This window comes from Tetrao urogallus, assembly GCF_951394365.1.
Source record: "Tetrao urogallus genome assembly, chromosome: 3".
Lineage (NCBI taxonomy): Eukaryota > Metazoa > Chordata > Aves > Galliformes > Phasianidae > Tetrao > Tetrao urogallus.
Genome location: NC_136815.1, coordinates 32618713 through 32645770, shown reverse-complemented (window position 1 = coordinate 32645770; position 27058 = coordinate 32618713). Strand labels below are relative to the sequence as shown.

Here is a 27058-nt window from a genome sequence, read left to right as displayed (position 1 = left end):
AACCAAGGCGCTGTCAGGCGCGCACACACAGACACACGCGCAGCGCGAAGCAGAGCAGACTCGGGGCCGCCTTTGCAGCTCTTTCCCTCCCGCACCATGCTGTGCTCCAGGCAGCGCCTGCACGCCGCTCCCTGAGGGGACGCAGCCCGCCGCCGCTTGGCAGCCGGCTGCCCGCCCCCGCTCCCCGAGTTCGCTCCGTCCCGGGCACTTCGGGCTGCTGCCGCCCCATCGCAACGCCGTCCCCCGCTCCCGGTGTGGCAGCCCTTGGGCGGCGGGGGAGCAGCCGGGAGCAGCCGCCGCCGGCGAAGAGGAGCTCCAGCTCCCACCTCCGGAGCGCTTCATGGCGTCTCACCAGCAAACCAGGATCCAAGCCTACCTGGAGAAGAATAAGATCGGTCCTCTCTTCGAGGTAAGGCGCGCTCCTCCGCTCCGCGGGCGGCTCTTCTGGGGGGCCGTGGCCGCTGAGCGCCGGCAGGAGTCAGGTGTCCGGCCGGGAGGGAGCGGGGCTCGGGGCACCCGCTGCCCGCCGCGCACGTGTGCCTCCTCCGCATCCCGGGCCCAGCGCAGCCCCTCGCCTTCGTGTCTGTATGGAGACAGACCGGAGCTGCGGGGCTGGGTGCCCCGAGAGCCGCGGTGCTTACCCCCCTCGAGGAAGGGAGGGAGGGAGACCTGGCGAGAAGGGAGAGCTGGCCGCCTCCTCCTCGGGAAACCCGCCCTCCGTGCTTTGGAGTGCATCTGTCCTGCGAAAAGTCTGTGGCGATGGTGTTCCTGACGTTTTCGTTCGCAGTCCCACAGTCGGGAACATTATTTTTGCTGTAGGTTCTCCTTAGCGTTAAAAAGATGCGCTCGCTTGGATCTGTAGATGTGCAGATGTGTGTGCTGTACTATTTCTGTGCATGAGCTATGGGTGCTTAAAATTTAAAAGGGTACCAGAGCAATCACGACTATTACCATTTATCATCTTGTTTCTCGTGCAGCTTTTACATCTAAATGCACGTATGTTACACTCCGTCGGTATTATCCCAAGATGCAAGTCTCCCTTGTTTGGTATTTGGCTTGCGCTCAGTCAAACCTACTACACATGAAATCTCTTCTATGCTGGTTTATCAGTACAGAGAAAACAGTGGGGAAGATAGCCTGTTCCAGTACATGCTTGGGTCACCCTGCGTGAGAGAGGGTCTAGTTTTCTTCAAGAACTGCTATCTCCTGGTTAGGTTTTAGATTTTGCATGGACTGGGGCTGTTAGGACAGATTGCGTTGGTTAGCTGTCAGAAGTGTTAGCTGTGTGCATTAAATAAATTCCTGTTCGATCAAACTGTAAGTGGATATCAGAGAACTGTTGGTGAGTTTTCTAGTTTGAGAATTCATAGAAACTGAGCCGTTTGTGCTGTCCAATTTCTGAATAAAGGACATTCCAGTTTAGGCACTTGCTATGTAGGTAACGGACTTGTGCATATTATGATGGGATTGAGTGCCCTGGGGCTGGTAAGAAGTTGGGCCCTTGACAGCTATAATTTTCTTCTAAATGTTCATAAGTTAACATTGTTCTACCCGTTAAAATTCAAGCTAGTTACTTGACATTGCTCTTCTGTGCTGTAACCTAGTTTCTCAGTGTAGTGTAAGTTGCTCGTTTCTACTGTTATAACAGTAGGATTCTTTAGTTACCAAAGACAGAGAAAAAATGAAATTGTGCTTTCTACAGCATTTCATATATTGTTTGGTGTTTCGCTAGTCACTGAGCTGTAAGGTATTCATTGTGGCAAGAGGCTGTGGAAAGCTCTTCAAGTCCCTTAAACCATGCAGGCTGTCCACAGGTTGTTACTGTGCTTCTCAATACCAGGAAGAGATTTGTTTTTTAGGTGCAGAATCCACTTAGACCTCAGTAGTAGTGAATGGATTTAAGAAATAAGGCTGAAACATTCATGCAGCTGTTGAAAGTTATTTTAGTCTGTAACGCTAGGAGGAAAAGGATCATAATTCTTATGTCTTCTGCTTCCCAATGACAGTTAACAGCTACGTGTATTTATCACTTTGATGTACTTTGTATTCTCAACTTTTTTTCTTTTTTTCTTTTTTTCTTTTTTCTTTTTTTTTTTTAAGGTGTGGTTGATCTTGTGTCTCTTAGTAAGGGAAATACTGATTCTGAAGTTGATAGGATCAAAACCAATGCATGGATTGAAGCTTACGCTCTATGGTAGTGTTTCTATTATATACGCATTGCACTGCTCACTGTCAGTTACATTCCCTAACACATTAGTTCTTCATATCCATAAAAGTTCTGGTACATTGAGTGAGGAGACCTGTGTTTCATCTTTCATTCAGAAACAGCCAGCATTTTCTTCTACCACTTTTGACTATGAAGTTAATTAATCGCCAATTGTTATAGATGACAGCCGTCTTTTTTTGAAGAGTATTTATTTCCACATACCACATTGGATCAGAGTAGACTTGGATTCAGTTTTCTGCCATGTTATTTGCTGAGTAGGTAGTGATTGTAATTGCTCAATACATGCTCCAACCCAACATTTCAGGGAACATGTAAAACAGCATGGGGTAATTGAGGGCAATCACAGGAAAGAAAAACATGAAGAGAAAACGTGAAGACTTTTTGAAGTGAAAGCAAGGATGGTGATGCATAAACAGATCATATTGCATACTTGCATAAATGAATGATTAGGGATCAGGAGAACTTAACATCTTACATCTTAGGTGGTTATGCAGGCACAGTTAGCTGGTGGCTGAAGGACTGGATGGTGTTCTAGTAATGAGGTATAATTCCCCTGCATTACAGTCAGTGGTGGTAAATGCCACTAGTTACTAATCAGTTGTTCTCCAGTAGTTTGCAGCTCTTCTGATAGTGTTTCTTGGCCTGTACTCGTGGCCTTCTGTTACCACTGTTGTGCCTTTTTCTACTTCATTAACCAGTGGTATATGCCTGAGGACATTTGTTCTTTTGGACTTCATCTTTTTTTTCACCAGTGCTGTATTGTGCGGATGAATACAGTTTTATTTCACTGAATTGTTGTATGATTTGACACTTAAATTGTCTTTCTGATTGGTGTGAACAAGAATTGTAGAAGAGCGAGTACTGACATGTGATGCAAGAAGAGTGTAGGGCCTCCTTAGCAAGGTAGGAGTAACCTGACAAGTGACAGAGCACTGGCACAGGCTGCCCAGAGAGGCTGTGGAGTCTCCTCCTCCGAAAGCCACCTGGATGAGGGTCCTGGGCTCCCAGCTCTGGGTGTTGCTGCTTGGATCAGATGGATCCCAAGGTCTCTGCTAACCTCAGCCATTCTGTGATTGTGTGAAACTGGAGGAGTTAACGAGCTTGGGCTGACTCAGCAGGCGTCAATCTCCTGCAGACTACCAGTACCTGATACCAAATAGTACAAGTTCGATCCTCTCAGCTGTGAATGGTAACACATTCACTTTTGACTCCAAGCATTTTTACTAGTTACACTCTTTATTTATGGCTTAAAGGTAGGAAGGAAGGTGGGTGGGAATTGGTGTGTGCATCTTAGACTCTGTCAAAACAACTTCTATAGTTCAGTCCCATCTCCTCATTGAACATCGATCCTCTAATTCGAAATTGTTACTTTGCTGCCATTTCCTGTCGCAGGTGCTGAAGGATTTTCCAGGTAAAATTCCCTGTGAACCTATAGGCGGAGTTCTAAATGACCTAGACCACATGTGTGCCTTTAGTACTGACAGTAAGGTCTTAAGCTAACTCCTGCATTCTGTTGAGTGTCATGAGTTGGCTTATCCTGTGGTGGTTTTTCATGTGTGTGTGCATGTTGTTTTGTTTTTTTTTTTGTCTTTTTAGTCTGTCTTTTTTTTTTTTTTTTAAACTTTGGAAGTTTAGACATCTTTCTGTAAGAGCAGCTGAGAATACTGTGATTAGACATATAGCTTAGATTTGAGGAATGCCCTTTAGAAACGCCTCTTCTGGGATTTTTATGGCAACGCTTAGCATAGCACTACCTTGGTTTTTGTTTGGTTTTTTTTTGAGGGTTTTTTTTTTTTTTTGCATTTAACTCTTGTAATGTAAAAAGAACTCTAAATCTGAATTATTACTGTGACGAAGACTTGCTGTTGTTTTTTTTTTTTTTTTTTCCCATCTTTCTAAAATGTGAACAGGAGGCGTGTGCCTAAAATTGGCTGGGACAGAGTATTCAGAATCAGCACCCACTCATTTCTGAGTGAAGTATTGACCCACTTTGCATTTCAGGCATCCGATCCAACATTTTTTTTTTGTGTGTGTGTGTGTGTGTGCTAATAACCTCAATGAATAATCCTGATGCCTGTGAGAATTTGTGTTTTTAGACTTCTATGCAACTGCATCTCTTCAGCATACAGTTGTAGTGATGGTTAGTTTCTATGAATTTGAAAGCTGGATCAGCACTCTTCAGAACAGATTGCAATATATCTTCGAGAGAGACATAGATTCAGTGTTGTGGAATTTTCTTATTTGTAGAACCACAGCAAAAAAGAATCAAGTAGGTACGCTGTTGTTACGCAAGCAGAAGTCTGTAATTTCTTTGAGTTATAGAAAGCCAAAATAACTCTTCTCAAAATAAAGCTATCTAGGAGTTTCCTCCAGGTACTGTGGGCTCAGAACTTGAATTTTTATTTTACACAATATAAAGACTGCATCCTAATGCTTCTGTTTGGTGAATAGTCGTATTTATAGTGTGCCTTGTGACTGAATTAGTCAAAGCTGGGAATGAATTTTGGAATTTGGACCACATTCTGCAGCTGTGTTTGCCCTCAGTTCTTAAATACACAAATGCAGAGAGATGACTTAAGATTCCTCACAGTACCAAGTTATTTTTAATGTGCAGTGTGTTTTGGGCTTGCTCAAATTATCTTTTATTTTATTTTGATATTCTGTTTAATTGGTTAGATTCTTTCCCTAGCATGGAACAGTTTGTATTCTAGATATAATGAGTTTATTTGGGGAAGCATTTACTTTCAGGCAGCTAGATGGAGCCTTTGGAAGTTTTTCAGTATCTCAACATCATGAGCATAATTTGAAGTTCTAGCTGGCTATCTAGTTGTCACTGCTTCAGAGAAGCCAATTTATCAGCTTTTCAAGGGAAGCCAGCAGTGATCTGGAAATGCCACAGTGTTACACATAGTTGGGGTGAAGGATCATAGATGTTTTAATCTTATTTTTTTGCCCCTCACTACAGCAGGATTTTGTGGTAGCCTTGGTGTGCATTGAGGAAAAAGATGGAGGAATGAAAGTTAAGTGGAAAAAATAATGCGGAGATATCCTTTGCTTTTCTGTCTATTCATTATGCATGAAAATGGCTATCTTGGTAAAGTTGTCTTTAAGGGAAAACAAGTGAAATACCCTAATGAAAATGATAGACAGACTCCTTCCTGTTAATGAACAATTCAATGTATGATGGCTTTAAGCTTTTTGCTTGGATTTTGTGACCACTGAGGTGCAAGGTGCTGTCAGTAATCTGCCTTTGGACAAGGCATTCATAATTATTCTCTGCTTGGAATGGGGTTTAAGAAAAGAGTTCTTTCCTCAATTAACAGAACTTGCATGTTTTGGTCCTGCTACCAGGTGATTTTTATGCCATTTGAAGGAACTTGGGCTTTTGTGCTATTTACTCCTTGGGAATTTGCCTGAAATTAGTCAAAGGTTTTAAAAAATACTGAGATGAGATTACAGATATGGGTATACATTTGTGTTGTCACAAACATACACAGTAGTCACATAAAGCTTGTTTTCACTGTGGTGAAAACATTACTAAAGGGGAAATTTGAGTTTTCTTAATGGCTTTTACTAAGTTCTTTCTGACACAAGAGACATAAAGAAATAAGAATTAAAGTGAAATTATTTGTCTAATAGTAATAAACAAATGTGAAGTACCGAATCTGAAATATGACATTATAAACTGAGAGATGTATAATAGCTACATTTTGTTGTATTAATGTTTAATGCTTTTAGACTCTTAAAATGACAGTTACGTTGTTTCTTGAGATGGAGCAGCAGGTATAACTATATTACCATAAAAATAAATAGCTGTGAGACTGAGGAATAGTTGTCAATTGAGTAGGTTACCATCAAGGGCCAGCAGAGCCTTACAACTCAGTGCCGAGCACTGGAAATAGTGGTTGCTCACGTTTAAAATAAAATGGTGTCTTTGCTGTAGGACATGCAATGGAACAATGGGTGATTTGAATTTTTCTCTGACAATTTCTAGTAATGAATCAATCTGAACTAAAATAAGCCTATTACTGCTGCTCTTTTTTCTTTGCTTTTTATTGCGATATGAAGTCCATCTCAAGTTTTGGATTATATTTAGTGCACAGTGTTAATTAAACCTGAGGTAAGCTCTTAAACTATTTCGTTTCTTTTGATTGAGTAATCCAATCTTTTGATGCTAAGGACAAATGTAAATGTCAAATATTAAATAAATAATTTAAAAAAAAAAAAAGGCAATGGACTTAACTTGGTCTTTTTTTTTTTTTTTTTTTTTTTTTTTTTCCAATTGTGCTAGGTCCTGTCTGGACTTAGGGTTGGCATAGTCTTAGCCTTCTGGTTTTGGATCTTCTGGGTAGGAATACAGTTCTGAAAGGTTTGGGTGCACCCTTGGAGGCATTCAAGGCCAAGCTGGATGTGGTTCTGGGCAGCCTGGTCTGGTGGTTGGCAACCCTCCACATAGCAAGGGTATTGAAACAGGGGCATTGTGGTCCTTTTCAACCCAGGCCATTCTATGATAGTATCTTAGACTGAATTCCTTAGTAGAAATGTGTGATGCACCTTGCCTCTTCACTGTTATGGAGCAAATGGATTTGTTAGCCTCTTTATTTTGACACTGACTAATTAGATGCACGTAGAATGATACCTGTTAGTGCTTCCTTCTTTTAGAAGTGGTACTGCATAAACTGAAAGATTTAAAAAATTGAGTTAGAAATATAATATTAAAGAGCATTTTCTTCTACAGCTGGCCTCTAATTTGAAGGTCTAATTAATACTCTTTTCCATTTTCATCTTTTCTTCCCACTTTTTCCATTCTGTTTTCCATCCTTTTAATACTCACATCTTTTCACTGAATGTTCAGTCCTCCAGTGACCAAATGTGTTTCTTTATTCCTCATTATCTCTTCTTGTTGCTATTTTGCAGTTTTGTCTTGTTGCCATGTTCCTACGTGATCTCCTGTAACCTGCAATTCCATGAAATACCTTCTGTACACCTTCGGTTTCCATTTAGCTTTTGCTTTGCAGTTTTTGCGGAGACAAAAAGGGAGAAGGTTGTCTGTTTTTTATTTTTTAATTAAAAAAAAAAAAAAAAGGTGGAGACTGATAGCTTGTTATTGTGGTTTCTCTGGTGATTCTTTCTCTACTTTTTTTTTCTTTAAGTATATTAGTGAGGGGCAATAGATATGGTCTCGAGTCTAGAGATAAACTATAATAAAGACTACCTGAACTCCTTAATGTTTGTAATATTCTGATAAAAATGAGATGTTATCTGCTGTATTCTCTGTTCTTCCTATTTTACAGATAGATGCTTTCTTAGTTTTCTAGCTGTGAAATATGAGAGGGGGGATATCTTCTCTACTGGTATGTGACATTTCTGTATGTAAAACCATGAAAAACAATTAAAACTGGTCTGGAAGCAAAACCATTTTCAAATAGAATTGTGGGAAAATGTTGGCATCTTGATGAAGGATGTGTACTGTTTCAGATATCACTGAAGGTTATGACAAACAACGACCACTTGATGAAAACAAAACCCTAACCCAAACCCTACTGAAGGTGCCCAAGCCTAACCCGAAGGGGAACCTAACCCTAAACCTAACCCTAATCCTAATGGTATTGCCTAACTCTAAGAGGAGTCTAACCCTGTTGATGGTGCTTAACCCTAACAATCCTAATCCTAAGGAGAGCCTTATCCTAATCCATTTACAGTGCCTAACCCAAACTCTAACCTTAAGGGGACCCTAACCCAAACCTATATCTCTAAACCTAACCCAAATCATAACCATAACTCTGTCAGAAATGCTCATAATCAGTAGTCAGTGCTTAGGTAGAATTTACTATGAATCACAATTTATTTCATATTTTTGTAACAGCAAGCAACCTTGAGAAAAGATACATCAGATCAGAGAGATACAATGGTTTATATTTCCTACTTCTGGCATGAATTCTCTTGCCTGTTTTCTCTCTGGTGGAGTACTCCAGGGTTCACAGCCTATCTGGTGGTTCTAATTCCCTCAACAGATGTGCCACCCCTGTTTGCTGCTTGGTGAACCCCTCTTTATTCTTCTCCTATTCTTTGTTATTTATTTTTTTTTAACTGTTATGGTATGCTGGGATAACCTCTTTTCTCTGTCTATCATTCAAACTACATAACTGGTTTGTACCAATATATTTCCTGTTACTTGAAAACGCAGGTCTTCTGTTCTGCAAGCAGGGATTTATCACGTATCAGAGCTCCATGGCACCTCTGTAGATCTCTTTGGAGTCATAACATCTTATTGTTATGCAAAAAAACCCATTTCTTTCCCAAATAACCCAAGTCCCTAGGAGGAGTCTAATCCCAAGGGAAGCCTAACAATAACCACGGGGAGCCTATCCATAACCCCTAACCCTATTGAAAGTGCCTAATGCTAACCCTAGTCCTAACCAAATCCTTATCCTAATCCTAAGTGGGGTTTAACACAAAACCTACCTGTAACCCAAACCCCAAGCTCTGTTGATGGTGCCTAACCTTAAGCAGAGCCTAACTTCAACCTGAATGCTAACCCTATTGATGGTTCCTAATCTTAACCCTAAGGGTGGCCTAACTCTAAATGTAACCCTATCCATAGCCCTAGCCCTGAAGGGAACCTAAACCACTAACTCAAACCCTAACACTAAGAAGAACATAACCCTAACTCTATAGATGGTGCCTAATCCTAACTCAAACCCAACCCTAAGGTTGGCCTAATCCTATTGCCTAAGCAGAGTCTAACCCAAATGCTAACCCTGCTGATGGTGCCCAAACCTAACCGAAATCTTAATTCTGGTCCTAAGAACAGCCTAACCCTACCTCTAACAACCCTAACCATACTGATGGTGACTAAACCTAATCTTAACTCTGGCCCTAGGGGGAGCCTTACCCTACTCTGCACTGGTGAGGCCTCACCTGAAATACTGCATCCAGGTGTGGAGTCCTCAATACAGGAGAGACACAGACCTGTTGGAGCACATCCGGAGGAGGGTCACAAAAATGATCCAAGGAGTGGAACACCTCTCCTATGAGGGCAAGCTGAGAGAGCTGGGGCTGTTCAGCCTGGAAAACAGAAGGCTGCATGGAGATCTGATAGCAGCCTTTCAGTATCTAAAGGAGGGCTGTATAAGAAGGAAGGGGACAGACTCTTTAGCAGTGTCTGTGGTGATAGGACAAGGGGAAATAGTTTCAAACATAAAGAGGGGAGATTTAGGTTGGATATAAGGAAAAAGTCTTTTACAGTGAGGATAGTGAAGTACTGGGACAGGTTGCCTGGAGATGTCGGTGCACCATCTCTGAAGACCTTCAAAGTCAGGCTGGATGGGGCTCTGGGCAACCTGTTCTAGCTGTAGGTGTCCCTGTTCAATGCAGGCAAGTTGGACTAGATGGCCTTTAGAGGTCATCTTTAACTCTAAGGATTCTATGATTCTATGAAGAATTAATTCTGAGATGTAGGAAAAGGGCACTATCAGATGAAATGGACACCTACGTCTTTAGCAAGGCCACCCAAACATCCATATCTACTCACAGTATGAAGAGTAATATCCTTTTAAAACTTGCATCGAACATGTTTTTGACAGACTTGAATTTAATTTAAATTGTGGTATCTCATGCCATGTTAGTTTCTCTTATGAGTACTCTGTTTCACAGAATGTCTATTTTTAGTTCCATCTAAAATGCTCAGTCAAGGTTGTTAGGCTGGAGTTAGGACACTACTCTTGATTTGCTCTTCTGTTATGGTGGGCACTTTTCTTTCACCATTTGTATACAGTGATGGTATCATGTTTGCATTAAATGTAGATTTTCCACTGAAACACTTCAGTTTTGAGCTTAACTTCAAATAGCTGTGTGAGAAAATGTGTTACATTTGTAGGAAATGCTTGTACAAAATGAAGAACACATGAACTTGTTCATCCGTAAGTAGAAGACTATTTAGTATCAGTCACCTCTTGCAAAATTTCTATCTGTGTAGAGAGTGGAAATTGCTACCTTCTTGTGCACTTATTTACATGACGGATTTTTCTCTGTCCTCTTTTTGCTAGCTCCCTGCAATTTTCAGTGAGTAAAATCACTCTATTCACACACCAGATTTCTCTAGTAGCTGGAACAATAAGCCTATCAGGCTCTTTTGTTGGTTTCTGGAGGAGCTGTTGTCTCGGGCCTGAATCATGAGAGTTTAGGACTTTCAGCTGTGTCAGAGCCTTCTTAATTAAATCTACCCTTCCCTTAAAGCTTGTTTTACTGGAGTTGCTTAGTACTTGGAGCCCCAAGGTTCTGAGGCTGATCTAAAGACCAATTACTGCTGGTCCTGTTTGTCTTCATCCTTGGCTGCTCATTTCTAGCTATTCGTGTTCCAGCACTGCTGGTTGTCTCATTCTTATCACAGTTGTTCAGTGTGGGCAGTGGAAATGGAAGAAAAGGAAGACTGCGAAGTGAGGAGTGTTCCCATGGTTTAATTTGGTGGCTCAGCATGTGAGCTGATGAGGTACACACCGTTTGTTCAGGAGGGAAAATATAAGTGGTCAGAAGGTGAGAGGAAGGGGAAGAGTGCAACTGCCTTCCTCTGCCACACCAAACTGTTAGAGGGGCATAGTGATCTTCATTATCACTTCATAAGGTCTAACTACTCAGCTCAGTATACAAGGATCTGAAGTTAGCTTCAAGTGGCTGTTGCCTTTTAAAGGTGCAATTCCTCAGAGGTGAGGAGAATATCATGGAGCCCAGCCTGGTTTGTTCTGTGAAGGAACAGCAGTGGGAAGTGAGTAACTAAATAATGAGGGAAGATGGCCCAATGGATTAGGGCAAATGGACCATGTGAGTACACTGGACGTGCAAGAGAGAATGGATGAGAAATGGGAGGGAAGTGCAGGATACAAAGATTAATGCTCCGCTGCCAATGTGCACTACTTTTCTTTTTCTAATAGTGTTAGTCCCTACAGTCGCCTGGACTCTGTTCTGTTCCTTATTTTTTCTTTATGAAAAGTTCTAGTGCTTAGTGCTTGTCGTTGCTGAGAGGCAAATACAAAGAAAAATAATGTAGCTAAAGAAATGTGTATGCTTTGCAGTGTCTTTAGTGCTTGACCTTGGCAATATAGATTTGCCAGTTAAAGTGTCCTTAGCACTTTGACTAACACTGGCTGTTGTGTCAGAACCTCCTTTATCAAGACTGTTGCATTTGGTAGGTGTTGTGTCTTTGCTGATGTTTGTATGAGTGGGGAGGTAAACCAGTGATTGTGAAGAATTTCTCTGGTCAGTCATGTATGTCGAAGAAAGGAATTCTGGAAGAAACTCTAAGTTCCTTAAGTTTCTTTTAGTGTACTAAAGCATAAAAAACCTATTCCATATTGCTGGGATCCTTCCTAGAAGTTGAGGTAAGTGGAATCTACCTCTTCTGGAGATGTGGGAAATGATTTATAGGATTGAAAACAGATGATGCAGATGATGTTAGGAGAGAACCTGTGGAAGTAGTTACAGATTGGACAGTTAGAATAAATAAATTTTGTGAGGTAAATAGCTTTCTAGAGATGAAATTTGGGGATGAGGTGTGACTAAGTTTTATTTGAAGCAAAAGAAAAGAAAGGATAGATTACTGGATTCTGTGACTGTATTTACTGGAACTTCTCAGGCTGAAATGCGTATGTGCATGCAGTCTGTGCACAGACACTCTGAAGCACTGGGAGCATACCTGAGGATTCCACGTGTGCTGGACAGAGATCCTAATTGCTATAGGTTCTACGTTTCTGTCAGACGCTGCCTGCAGTAACTGCATGTACCCAGGCCATTTGGGCATGACATGCTCAATACACTCAGTGTTACCTGGATACTTAGGAAGGTAAGTATTTTTCAAATTGCTTTCCTTCAGGACAAGGCAGAAATGTCCAGAGAAACATAAGCTGAGGAAAAGGATGTGGTTTCCAGATGCCTAAGCCCTTTGGTCTGCTATCATGAAGCACTGCCCATAACTGCTCTGAGGATGAATTCTCTCAAGACTAACCATGGAGAGAATGCAGGCTGCAATTTGCTCAGTGGCTTTTTAAGACACATACTCTTGATTGATTTAGAGTCCCCAGGGAAAACATAATATTTCAGAGCTTCTCCTAAGTGTGCCCTAGTTCATTACAATGCCTGTAAATAATAATGCCTGTAGTCTAAAAAGTGTAGGATAGTGAAGCTATCTGGAGTCAAAGACTGAATTGGAGACTTACCAATATGGACTGAAGAGATGCACAGAGAGAACTAAGCTGGTAGAGCATTGGATTTAATTTAGATTTCTTATCCTGTGAAGCAAGAATGCCTGAAACAAGAAGACAGCAAGGGTGAAAAAGGAATAGAGGTAAATGAGAAAAGAGAATTTATTTGCTTACATGTTTTTCTGTGATAATAGAAAAATGATAAGAATGAAGTTGAAAATGAAGATCCGCTTAACATTCACTTAAACACTGAAAAAGAAAAAAATTCCTTTCCTGACTCCTTTCATAAACATGTGCAGGAGTTACATGGAGATGGTGATCCATTATTTTGGCTTCTCTTCCAACTTGTGCCTTTGTTGTCCTTCTGCATTGGTCACGTGTAGTATTCTCTGCTCGTCTTTCCCCTTCCTTTATCTGTCTTATTTATCTGCACAAAGATTGCAAACTGCTCTGGTTCTTATAGCTTTCATATGGTTTAGGGCTTTTTACTGCTCAGTGTGGCCCTTTTGCTTTCTGTTTCCAGGGGAGATCTTTAGCAAGGCCAGCCAAACATCCATATAAGACTGTTTAAGCTTTTTTTCCCAATTACCCAATTTTCCCTTTACATGTGAATCTGAATTTGAATGATATATGCCTTAGTTTCTGGCAGTGCTATTAATCTCATTAATTGGTGTCACACATTAAAAAAAATAACAAAAAATCCTGTTCCCTTTTCTCCTATTTAGTGTGGCCAGAGCAATGAGAAGTCTCAAGACTGCAGTGCAGTCCATGTGAGCACATTGTGTTCCCACAGGCAGCTCTTCTATAGCTAGTGAGCCTCTAATATGTAAGAGTAAGGCCTTCACTCATAACCAGGCAGATTTAGTCTAACGTTAAATTGATAGCAATCAAATCATCAGCAAGCTTTAATTGAACAATCACTGTCAGTGTTGGGAAGTTACTTTGCTGCGTCAAACAAACAAAAACATATATGAGGGATTTGCAGGCATTGTTTTCTTAAAAAAAAAAAGAAAAGAAAAGAAAAGAAAACGAGATTAATTATGCTTTGACTGTTATTAAAAATAGCTCTGCAATCCAAACCTGAGCATGTCTTCTGAAATTACCCAGGTCTCAGCTTTGAAAAGTGAAGTACTTCTTGTGCTTCCTAAGCTGTTGCAGTCTTGATGGTGGAAGTCTCTGGTGAGAAAAGATGAACTGAACTATGGTTAAAGGTACAATTCAGATACGTTCCCTTCAAAATTACATTTACTATCAACTGAAAGTTCTCAATCAGCACGGTAATAGTATCCTGATTTTAGCAGAAACAGGGTTGATTTTCTGCACGGTGTCTAGTATGATGCTGTGTTTTGGCTTTAGGAGAAAGAGTGTTGGTAATACAGCAGTGTTGTAGCTGCTGAGCAGTGCTGCATGGAGGCAAGGGTGTTTCAGCTCCTCTTACTGCCCCCAGCCCCTTTGCTGACATGGCAGAAGTAGCTGGGAGAGAAGAGAACAAGGACAGCTCATCCAGGCTGACCAAAAAGGAGTGTTCCATATCCTATGACATCATGTGGAAACTATAAAACTGGAGGGAATTGGTAGGGGGGCAGCCACTGCTTGGGGCCTGGCTGGGTATCTGTTAGCCGGTGCTGAGCAGCTGTATTGCACATGACATTTTTTGTAAATATATATTTATAATAGTTACTATTACTTCTCTCTTTTATTAAATATTTATTATTAAGTATTATTAAATAGTTTTATCTCAACCTAAGAGTTCTACCTTTTTTTTTTTTTTTTTTTTTTCTTCTTCCTGATGCTCTTCCTCATCCTGCTAGGATGAGTGGGTGTGAGTGAATGGCTGTGAGGTGCTGAGCTTCCTGACAAGTTAAACCACAACAAATACTTACTTAAATACCTGGGAATGTTCTTGCAGCGTTTCTTGTAAGACAAGCTCCTCTCATCATTTGTTTGTAAACTTAACCCAAAGGTCAGCTTGTGGATATTGCAGTTAGTGTCCTGTATAAGTTAGTGAGAGTGCATTGACCAAGTGGTCTGTGACAGGAGATACTCAAGACACAAATGGAGATTTCTGGAAATAAACTAGTTTGCTTTATATGCTGAAATTACCTTGTTTGAGCCAGAAAGTTATTTCAGTAAGCTGATCCATGTAATGTAATTATTGGAACTCATAATTTCTTATGTCTTTTTAAAAATGTCCCCTTTTTACTGCCTATTTTTCTTTTAAATATTTACTCAGTAATTTCTATATTTTTTACTGCAGAGTATTAAAGTTATATTTATAACTTCTTTCATGCTTATGTTCTGCATAATGTAAAAATTGCTTTACTATTGTGATCATATATATAGCTTATTTAACCTATAACTTAGGCTGAAAAGAGCATCCTGATTGTGTAAGCTGATATTTATTTAGCTGTCCCCATTATCTCACACATGCTTTATGTGTGGGCATGCTATGGTGTCAGCTTTAAGCCTCTGCAACCAGTGCACTTGTCCTCCCAGAGGTTAAACAGAAGTATCTAACATCCCCTCATTTCAGGCACATTTGTGGCTCAATAGTGACATAGTTTGCAGTTCTCAGCTGCTGTTGATAGCTCGTATGAGGGAGGTTGTTAAGATTTCTTACTTCAGTGAAGTGTCCATAAAGGTTTGAGCATTCCAGGATCTTTTCAATGGAATGAATCATGAATAACCCATGAGAAAATCACAAAGGTAAAACTATATGACTGTTTCAGCTTTTTTCCCAATTACCCAATTTTCCCTTTATGTATGAATCTGAATTTGAATGATTTTCATTTTCAGCAGTAAGTGTTATACTGTGAGGTACAAAAAAGAAGGATTCAATAATACTATTAGCAGTAGTTGGGAGCTTCACACTTCAGCTTATGTCTTCATGCATTATTTTTCATGTGTGTCCTTAAAATGTAAGATATGCTGTTTTTAAAGTCCTTCATAATGATGTGATGATGAGGAGGTGTAAGTAGATCTGAGAACGTAAAATGTATAGGCATCATTTTGGAAGACAGCGATTGATGACTGGCAACTTAAAGCTGGCTAGATATCTTTTCCTATTTTTGTTGTTGATCTTGTTGAAAAGTGCTGATCCTTTAAATCTTTCAATTTACTGGACTGAAATGTTTTGTTAAAGCCAGCTGCAGTGTTTTTGGGATAGGCTGACTTTCAGCTATACTTCCAATTTGGCTGAACTGATATTCTTCTTGTCTCTTTAAGCTCCTACAGGCTGTCTCTGTGGCTTGACAATATAGAGAACAAAACAGTAAATCCTTTGGGGAAAACATCAGTCATCACTATCAATGGCATTTATCCCATCCTCTCTCTTCATGGCTCTCTTTTGCATTGACCAGTAGTGTTTGCAAGCTCTAGGCCATGGGTGTCCAACCTCTTGGCTTACTTGGGCTGCACTGAGTGAAGAGGAATTGTCTTGGGCTGCATATAGAATACAGCGGTCCTTCCAAAAGTAATGCCTCCTTTTTATTTCCATGGGAACTGCAACAGATACAAAGAGCACATATTTGATAGAGCACATTCTCAGCTTCAAGACGCTCATTTTCAGTGTAGCCACCACCATTTGCTATGCATTTTTACCAGCAATGAATAAGAGGCTGCATGCTACGCTTGTAAAATTCTGCACCAGAGAGGTGACAGTGACTGGTCACCTCCAGCTGAAACGTACCATCCACCACCTCACTCTGCTCTCATCCGCTCTTTGTCTCTGTAAATGTTCACCAAGCAACAATAAATGTCAATGATGCAATTATTTTCACACAGAGGACTTCAATAATACACCTTTTGCTTCAGATGCGCTCCCAGGTCTAATGTGAAAATTCACCATATTATTATTTACCATATTATTACAGAAAATGGAATCTGTAAATCCCTGTAATTATAGGGTCTATTATAATAATAAAAAAGCTCTTTTTGTATCTTTTTACTCTAGATTTAATGGAACACTGAGGGTTGTTTTTTGTTCTTCTGATATTCTCTAACATCAAAATAATTGTGAGATCCATACTTCTAAAGTACTTCCAGATTTCTGTAGTATTGAGCGTATTGTTTAAATCTGAAGCAGTAGTAACAGCTCTGTTGACTGATGCTGACATGGAAAAAGGTGGACTTTGTTTAGGTGCCTGATGAAGTTAATTTATTGCAGAGAACTGGGATCAATCCTTATTGGCGGGTTTTAGACAACCCACAATTTGTCATTTGAATTCTGACTTGTTCAATAATTCTGGTGTATATCAGTTACACAGTGTATGGGAACTGTTGAGACACAGCCTGAGCCACTGTTTGATCACCTGAGGCAAGCACTGAGTCAGCCATGGAAGCACAGGTGTAGGCAATTCAGCTGTGTGACTGGAAGGGGTGGAGCCTGGTTGCACTTCTAGACCCCATTTAAGGGCTGACTGCCTCTAGGGAAGAATCTCTTTCTGGAGATTCCTCCTCTGTGGAGTCTTTGTTGTGAACCTAGATCTTTGGATACAGGTGAGCATTCCTTCTTTGCTTGTTTTCCTGTTTTTATTGCAATAATCTTTCCAGCTGTAACACCAACTGTATCATATATGTGTGTATGTATACTTATGGAAAAAAGGAATGCTTCTATGTGCCTTCTACCAGATGGCTGATTTTAGTGGTTGGTTTTTTTTTTTTTTCATTTAAGCTAGTACTTAAGCATTAATTATATGCCTTACACAAAAACTATTCAAATAATGATATTCCAGTTGAAAGACAATCTTTATGAGTGTTAGGGAATATGCTTTAAGAACACTTGATTACTGTGATTTATATAAAACATAGTGTGCTTCAGCAATTCAAAGTGTGGTACTTCTTTTAACTTTGACTATTTTAACACAGGAAGTGAGATTTGCAGAAGAAAAACAAACAGGAAATGTACCCATTTAAAAATGGATTGGACTGAACCCAGTTATTTGCTGTTACAATTAAGGCACAGGTACAGGCCCAACCTGAAGCAAAGTCTGCAACAACCATGCAACTGTAGAGAATGTGCACTTGGCAGTGGACCATCTCTGCTGTTAAATCATGTCCAATATCTACTGTATGCCATATCCAATGTTAAATATTTTCCAGTGTGGAGTACAACAGACACAGTATTCTTTCACTTCTGATGAACAGTCTTGCTGAAGAGAGATGCTATTTTTCTGGGCATAATTTTAGGACATCTCACCTGCAAGGAAGGAAGTGTCCTGTCTGAGGCAAGTGCACCTGTGCCTCTTTCTATGCAGAAAGCCTATAGGAATGAGTTCTTCTCATACATAGTACTTCAGAGGAAGAAACCTGCTTTGTAGTGAGCTGAGTCTGGAAGGGATGCGAGTAGGGGAAGAGACTGCTGTTTTTTCTGATAGTGATTAGACCTCTCTTTGATTTGTAATGCCACCCATGTAAATGCAATTTTGTGTTGGTCACAGGCTTTTTTTTCTGCTCTGATTCCAGTAGGCGAACCTAAGTGAAAAAGACACTCAAATAATAATTCTATGTGAGATGGTGTAAATGTGTCTTTACATAGGGAATTGATGTTTGGAAATAATTAATGTTCTGTCCTGATACAGTGTTCAAAATAATTTTTTTACATCCTTCAGAGTTAGTATAAAATTAGTAATTTCTTACATGAACAGAGCTAAATGTTATTTAGGTAAGTGTTATTCTTATTATGACTACTGAGTCATGGTTGCCATCTTCTGTCCTTCTATGCCTTTTATTTCTTTATTTCCTGGTGGCTTTTTCTGGCTGTGTATCAAGATGTGCAAAAGGAAGGTAACAGGTTATCCTTCCCATATGTAATTTAATCTACATCAGCTGAAAAACTCCATTATCACTGTATTTTCATCTACTGGGTGCAACAGCAGAAAGGTACCATTCAGCACTAGAAATTGTCCAGACACATTGTGCATGTGATTTCTGGTAGATCAGGTAAGCGAACAAGGGATCTAGAGGGATTGGCAGTATGAGCATGCCTTTTCAGAAGGTAGGCTGGGTGCCTGCTTTGCAAGTACAGAGCTTAGTTCGTAAGAGCAGACTGTTGGACAGCTTACTGTTTGTCTTCAGTAGGCCTTGAGGATTGTTCTGGCAGCTTGGACCATTTGCAAATGGAGACAGGCAATGACTGTACTTTCTCAGGGCTCAGACAGAGCAAAGAACTTGGTAGTGCTACCAGGAGTTTGTCTGGGAAGCCCAGAAGGTGGCCCATGGGCAGCCCTGTTCTCAGTGTTAACTCTGGTTCTGCTTCTTTCATACTTGATTCTTCACTGTTCACGTTACGCTCTCAACCTCGATCCTTCTAGCCTGCACTCCTTAGGTCAAAATGGATGTGTATGTGGTGGTTTGTTTGTTTTTTTTTTTCCTGTATGAGCCCCGTCTTTAGTTTGTTTTGCAGTTTGTGACAAGATATTCATTCTCAGAAATTTCTCAGCTTTAAGCATGGAAATATCCATTTTAATTTGACTCGAAGTGATTATCCATGAAGGCTAAGCGTGTTACAAATCTGTCAGAACTTTAAAAATAACATTAAGGGAAAAAAGATACAATTAAGGCAATTTCTCTGTCGTCTTGCTCGCTAATGAGGAAAGTCATACAAGTAATTGTGGGTGAACTGATGGATGATAAATGTGCAGATGGAAGCAATCGCAGGTGGATTTTGCTTCCAACTGAACTAGAATTACTAATGTGTCTTCCAAAATGGGGCTGAAGTCATATTCAGCTACGCTGATACCATTGCAGTTTCCAGTATCAGGTGGTAGCATGTAATAGATGATAGTACATGAAAAGACAAAAGATCCCCTGGGGTATAGAAAAAATAAAAGGGTGAACAGTGAGCTTTTTATTGGTTATTACTTAGTAAACAAGGAGAATTTTGTAATCTTCATTTGCAGTGAGCGCAGTGTATGAGCTGTGTCGAACCAAACTGAACAGGGTTGTGCATTCTCAAATGAGAGCGCCCAGGTGTCAGCTTGCAGGTGATTATTCTGTTAAGATGCATAGTATCTTGTGTTACCTGTAGAAGGCGAATTGGGGTGACCTTTCTTGTAAGGGGGAAAAAGGATACACTTAGCTTTGAATCAGTCAAGTAATTGCTTTTATGTGAAATAACTTCCTGTATTTTTAACATGCAATATTAAAATATCTTTGTCATTACTCATTAGCCTTATTTAAGGAGCTTCAGCCCCATGTACAGTGCATAAATTCTGCAGGTGTGTAAAAGAAATGTCTGTGTTCTGCTGTGATGAGACTGAATTTCCAGATTTTTCTACGGCAACAAATTCTGACCTTTCCAGTTCAGACATCTCTGTTGTATTGGCGCATAATAAGCATTTAGTTCTATTTAAAAAACTGATTTCAATATTGGTATGAAATCTTATGAGAGCAAGTCAGTCTCTCTCAGGTAAATAAAAGGAAATTAAGATGCCTGTCTTGAATAGATATTCATCTATTCAAAGTCTATAAACAAAACTTGTCATTGGACTGACTATTACCAACAATAACCAACAAGAGTTGGTAATACTCCACATGACATAATTTAAGGAAGTTCTGAGCAGCACGGAGCATCTGTTGACATTGGGGTCAAGCTATGTTGACAGCAGAATTTGGTATGATCACATCTGTGTTTTAACTTTGCAATCCAGGACCCTAGTAAGTCCATTCTCCATCTTTTCTTGCTGTACTTGTTGGCTCAAACTTCTCTGTGAATTATTTAAATGTTCTTGGTCAAGATTAAAAATAAAATTGTTTTAATGCATAGAAATAGCTGATAACTTTGGCTATACAACTGGAAAGCAAAATTTAAGCATTATTTGGTATTTATCTTTTTATAGACCTTTAGTAAAGTAGGTGTTGTATAAATGCAGTGGTACTTGTAGAACACATGTGAAAGACATTCAGTTGGCAGTTTCTAGGCAAACTTCTTATAGTGGAATTATCATCAGGTCAGAGCTCCACTGAAAATAAGGCTTTAATGTCTGAATGCAATGCAGCTTTTTTTGTGCGAGTGGCAATAACTTAAAAATATGCCATAGCATTCATGCTTCTGTGATTGCAGTTATGTGATAACAAGCAGGTCTTGAGAAGGACAGCAATGCAGCGGTCATGGAGGGTGTCATTCAAAAAAGGATGTGCTTTTAATAACAAAATGGAGAAATGTCTGTGGCGTCCTTGATTGGTCAGGGACGCTGTTAAACCCTAATACTATGTTGCTAGTACTTGTATGATGATCCAGAAACTCCACAAACAGGATAGAGAAGTGAGAACTAAACACAAACAAAAAAAGCCATTCCACCCATCCACTCTCTTCTACCTTCTCTCCCTGAGCAGTACAGGGGATTGGGGAGCGGGAGCTGTGGTCACTCCATAACATTTTGTCTCTGCTGCTCCTCCACAGTCACTCTGTGCTCCTGCTCCATGTGGGTCCCTCCCATGGGATGCCATTCTTCCCCAGCTGATCTCACATGGGCTTTCCACAGGCTGCAGCTCTTCAAGTACTGCTCCAACATGGGTCCGTACCACAGGGCCCACGTTTCAGGGCTGTGTGGGTCTCCATGGATAGCAGCTTCCCCCATTTCTTCTGGCCAAGGTTGGCTCCTCTCTGCAGGCTGGAGCTCCGTCCTGGGACCTGCTCTGGTGGGGGTTCTTCATGAGCTGTGGCTTTTTCAGCCGCATCCACTACTGCCCCATGGGCTCCTCCATGGCTGTGTGTGGAGCTCAGTGGGCCTCTCCTGAGCTGCAGGGAACTTCTACTCCACCTCTGGACCACCTCTGGCCCTCCTTCTGCACTGTCCTTGGCTGCAGGGCTGTTTCTCTCACAGAGCACATCCAGCATCACTTGTGGCTCATGTCTGGCAGCAGCAGGTCCCTTTTGGAGCACCTGGAGCTGGCTCTTTTCTGGCATGGGGCAGTGCTGGGCTCTGCTTGTGGGAGGGACCTCTGCTGCTCACCCTACTGCCTCCAAAACTTTTTCGCATCAATGCACTACACTTTATCACCTCTCCTTCCTACATCTGAGGCTGCTTGCCACAACTTTGTATGCAGGCCAAGTACAGGCTTTGTTCTTGCTAATCTAAAACTCAAAGGTACTTTCCACCTATAATCCACACAATCTAACACTATCTACTCACAGTTTTTATTTTCATTATAATTCATAGCATTCTACCCTATATCACTGTATTTGTGTGAAAGGATGAGTTGAAGCTTTCTATGAAGGCAAAAAAGCTTTTTTCTTAGGGTTTGTGTTTTTATGTGGATTTCTTTTAAAATATTTTTTATTATTTATTTTCAAAGCGCTCTTTAGAAGATTAGGATCTGCTGTCATTTAAAAAAAATGCTGATCAATACTTGCTTTTTGAGTTTACAGTACAGTCAGAAGTGGTCAGAGAATCCTTCTGTTTTTCACTTGCTTGGAGGCTGTGAGATCCTCTGTTCAGTGTCCTGTTCAGCCTGTAGATCAGACTTGAATCTCCTTGCAGGAGAGTGTTGGCAGACTGTAGCATAGTTATTCAGGCAGCTATCTTGAAAAAGCAATCTTGGATTCTGGTCACTTCCCTGTGATTGGCTTTGTTTGATCCTGAGGTGTTTGGATAAAATAAGTGTATTCTGAAGATACATTAGATTACAAAGGTTCGCTTTCAGTTTATGTACCTGGAGTATTTTCAAGTCATACTAATGTTATCAGTACTGCAGAAATTGTCAAGATCCAATTTTAGCTTTGGATAGCTAAGTTTTTCTTAACTCTTTGTTTTGATTCTGTAATCTTTTATTGGTCCATACCGTTCCTAGTACAATCATTTATAAGCCTGGAAGTCTTAAAATTATTATCTGAAATCTGGTAATAAAAACTTTAATTTTAAATGATTTAACTGAAAATTAGAAAGATTAATTCACTCGCCTCTAATAAGCCGTGGTCCAAAAAAAAAATTCCAAACCCATTAGATAAAAATTATCCATTAGGTTGTGCTTAAACTTCAGAAATAAATTTATTATAAGCACACTGATTAAATAAAGTGGATATGTAAGTGCACAAACATTATTTTTAATTTTAAATTTATAGGCAGTGTATGATTGGTTTAATGAATAATTTCAAAACTTTATATATTAAAGGCGCAACCTAATTACTGCAATTGATGTGATTTCAGCTTGTGTTGGAAGCATGAATTGGGTGACATCCTCAAGATGGCCTAAGAGGGCTGAAATGGAACACTGAAATTTGAGCATTGTGATCAAACCATAATTTATTTTTCTCGAACTGCAAGTTCTAGTACAATTCCTTGTACTATTGCTACATGCTCTTATAAAAAGCCCTTCTCTAGGGGGCAAAGAGCCTGGCTCTGTTTTCTTGACATTCTCCCTTCAAATGTGTTTGAGGTCCCCATGAGCTTCCTTTTCTACACACTGAGCAGTCCTAGCTCTCAGCTTTTTCTCATAGGAGACGTGCTCCTGTTCCTCTATCACTTCTGTGGCCTTTGCTGGATTCTCCCTAGTGTGTCCATGTTTCTCTTGTATTGGGGTGGCTAGAACTGGACACATCACTCCAGGCGTGGCCTCACCAATGCTCAATAGAGGGGAAAGATCACCTCCTTCAACCTGCTGGTGATACCTTGCCTAATGCAGCCAAAAATACATTCAGCCTTCATAACAGCAAGGACACACTGCTGACACCTGTTTAACCTGCTGTCTACCAGTACTTCCATGTCTTTATATGCAGAGCCGCTTTCCACCTGTGTTCCTCCCTAGGTGCAGGACATTTTTTCCTTTTTTATGTTTTTAAAATCCTTGTCAACCCAACCTGTCAGTATTGCTCTGGATGAAAGCATGGTCATTTGGTAAATTAGCCACTCCCCTTAGTTTCACGTCATCCTCAAATCCACGTATTGAGACTACAGTGTACCCTATTGTCCAGACTATTCAAATGTTAAATGGGACTGGATCTAGTAATGATCCCTGGGGTACTGTGCTTATTACTGGCCTCCAACTAGACTTTCCACTACTGACTATGATCCTCTAGGCTTGTCTGTTCAGCCAGTTTTTGATCTACCTTACTGTCTGTTCATCCAGCTCATACTTCAGCTTCTTTCTGACAGTCTTATGGAGGACAACGTCGAAGACCTTTCTGAAGTCCAGGAAGACAATATTGACTTGTCTCTGCTCATCTATCAAGCTGGCCATTTCATTATAAAAGCTTATCAGTTTGGTCAGCCATGACTTTTTCTTGACTGAATTCATCCTAACTATTCTGGATGATTTTGTTCTCTTTCATGTGCCTGGAAATGAATTTCAGGATTAGTTATTTCATTACCATGTTAGGGATTGAGGTGAAGCTGAAGAACGAGTTCCCTGGGTCCTCCTTCTTGAAGATAGGATCAGCGTTTTTCCTTTCTTTAGCCTTTCTGCATTCCTTACAGTTGCTACAATTGAGTACATGCTATGTAGAGTGTCCACCCAGTCACATCAGCCAGCTCCCACAGCACTTGCAGGTGCATCCTATAGTGCAGGGTTCTGATACACACATTCAGAACTCACCCAATAATCCTGTGTGTTTTTTCTTTCCTTCTTCATTACTGGATGGGTGACTGCAAAACAATTTCCAGTGAGATATTCCCCTGGTGGTATGTGCCATTAACATACAATAATTTATTCAGGAAATCTTTGGAAGAGTGGAAGGTTCTACCCAGTGCTGGTGTTCTGCCTTGAGTGCTGGGGGTTTGCATACAGTTAGTAGCTTTTAAAATAAAAATGATTTAAAAAAACCTCCAAAACTCATAGAAAATCTCTTTTTAAGCAAAATTTTCAACACTGACAGATGATATGTAAATGTCATAAATGCCACATTGTCGCTTTTTCTTTATTCCAATACTGTTATTCACAAAGGAAATGGTCCAAGTGAAATATCAGGCCTTTCTGATGTGACTGTTCCTCACCAGTTTTGTTATACTGCTAGCGAAATTTTAACAAGTTTTTAAAATGATGAAATATGAAGTGGAGAAAATTGTTCGTTTTGAAGGTCAATATTTCACATATATGAAGAGCCATATTTTTTAAAATGTGTAAAGTATATTGACTTGAGGAGTGGCTTACATGGAAAATTCATGGACTATGCGCATTTGTTACTCTAAGATACGTTGCAGCCTGTAATATCAAATATGTGTCAAAGTAATTTTACAGCAAATAAATGTCATTGACAAACAGAAGGAATTATTCTTGTATGTTTTATGTGGGATTTGGATTGCATATTATGAATACATTCATGAATATACACTTGAGAGGATATATAAATACTTGAAGGGAGCATATAAGCAGGAGGAGGAGTGGCTGTTTACAAGGGTGGATAGTGATAGGACAAGAGGGATTGGTTTTAAACTGAGACAGGGGATGTTCAGGTTAGATATTAGGAGGAAGTTCTTCACTCAGAAGGTGGTGACGCACTGGAACAGGTTGCCCAAGGAGGTTGTGGATGCCCCATCCCTGGAGGCATTCAAGGCCAGGCTGGATGTGGCTCTGGGCAGCCTGGTCTGGTGGTTGGTGACCCTGCACGTAGCAGAGAGTTGAAACTAGATGATCATTGTGGTGCTTTTGTGGACCGTTCCCTCTTGTCCTGTCGCTGTCAACCCATATAAACAGTTGTTCACAGAGCAAAGAAAGTGGTTCTGTACTCAGAGCTCTTCCAGCCCCCGCCCCCTTGCAAAGAGAATGTACTGTATTACAGGGGCTTTCATATTGCGAAAATATTTTAATGTAGGAAACAAGTCAATTTACCTCTCACATGGTTTGGGCATTGAATGGGATTGGCATGTGCCTTGCCCAGAGGTTGGGTTGACTTTTACTAGCTTTATGCTGTTGCCCGACTCTGGACTTTGGTGGTACTTCTGCCGGAAAAATTTAAGAGTAGCTGTATTGAGAACTAGGATTTTAAATAATATGAAATTGGAACTCTTAATTTTTAGACCAAGTTTGTCAATGTCACATTTCTGGTATCGTGAGTAGACATTATAATGAGATTCTCACTGGAAAAAAGTAATAAGTCATGTCCTGCATACTAATTTTCTTTAAGCACTGGTGAATCAATCAGTTTAATTCCCCTGAATATTGAAAATAAGAACCAGAAAATTGCATTAGAAGTGATAAATGGGATGCATGTGTTTCAGATGATTTTTTTTTTTTTTTTAATAATTTATCAGCGGCATATCCGATGTGTGATTTAATTTTAAAACATACATTTGCATTTTTTTAAACTTTACTGGAATAAGTAATACAGTTTAAAACAAAACAAAAGAAAAAGAGAAAAGCAGCCAACATGTGGTTGGTAGTTGCATTACTTTATTGATTTTTCAAAATGTTTGCATAGATAAATTCTAAAGCAGACCTAAGTTTGGGGGGTAGGCTTCTGGAAGGTAGGAAATGCTTAAAATTCTTCAGTCCTAAAGCACTGACCTAGTTCACGAAAGCATTTTATGCATGCACCTGACTTTATAGTTATTTACTTCCCATGCATCAAAATGATCTAAGCCTAAACCCTTTTCCAATTCAGTCTCTTAATGTACCATTCTTTTTTTCTTTTTTTTTTTTTTTTTCAATTACTGCCTTTGTCTAATCTTCAGTTATAAACTCTTAATAACCATTACTGTGTGGAACTGTACTGGGCCTGGCTGGGATGGAGTTGATTTTCTTTACGGCAGACCGTGTGGTGCTCTGTTTCAGACTTTTGACTGAAGCAGTGGTTGTAGCACGCTGATGCTGTAGCAGTTGCTGACTGGTGCTGGTACAGCATTGGGGCTGTCTCTGCTCTCTGCTCTGCCCTCTGGGTGTATGAGATGGAGTAGGTAAGAAACTGGGAAAGAACACTAAGAATAGCTGACCTGAGCTGGCTAAAGGGATATTCCACAATGTATAATGTCATGCTCAGCAGTAGAAACTAAGGGGTAAACTGTCTTTATCTTGACCCACAAGTTTTTCTTGCTTTTGTTCTTCCAGTTCCCTCCATCGTTCTGTAGGTAAAGGAATGAGTAAATGGTGCTGGATGCTTAGTTTCTGGATGGGGTTTGACCTGAGACAGCCATGAAAATATCTAGTGTTTTAATTCCTAGTATCACCTCCCTCAAAAAATAATAATTAAAAAAAAAAAATGGTCTAGGTAGGTGTGAACAGTCAGTGAAGCTTAAGCTGGAAATATAATTTTTTTAACAGTTACAGAATCATTGAACACTAAAGAAGATATAACTTCACCTTACTCCTTGAAATTGGGGTAAGATTTCTTCAGTTGATCGGAGAAAGTCAACTATAACTCGTAACTGAGTGTTACGAAAGGCAGGAGTGTGCAGTCAGTTGTAATTAGTGCTGTAATTTAAGGAAATCAGCCAGGTTGCAGTACTCTTTCCTAGCTCTTATCTGTGTGTATTCCTCTCAGTACACATCCTTCAAGCCTTTCAGACAACCAGGGGTTTTTATTTTCTCTTGGTTGAATCATGAAGTGTTTTGTCTGATTGATAGAGTGGGTGGAAACTGATGAATATTTCTGAATTACACTTGAGATAAACCTGACAGTATGTCTACTGCAATAGGAACTACCCTTGTTTGATAAATCCTTGCTGAGTCCAGATAATGATACGGTAAGCTTCCACAAGTGTGA

The 27058-nt window shown here is 40.1% G+C and overlaps 1 protein-coding gene across 1 annotated transcript in view; it reads left to right on the top strand.

Annotated features, from left to right (window-relative positions):
* Positions 1-340: 340 nt before the first annotated feature.
* Positions 341-27058, top strand: part of LOC306945154 (uncharacterized protein C8orf34 homolog) — a gene marked incomplete at both ends in the record, with an annotated part of 151548 nt that continues 124830 nt past the window's right edge. Inside the window, one exon of the mRNA XM_079533859.1 lies at positions 341-409. Within this exon, the coding sequence (XP_079389985.1) occupies positions 341-409 (69 nt within the window). The remainder of the gene's footprint in view (positions 410-27058) is intronic.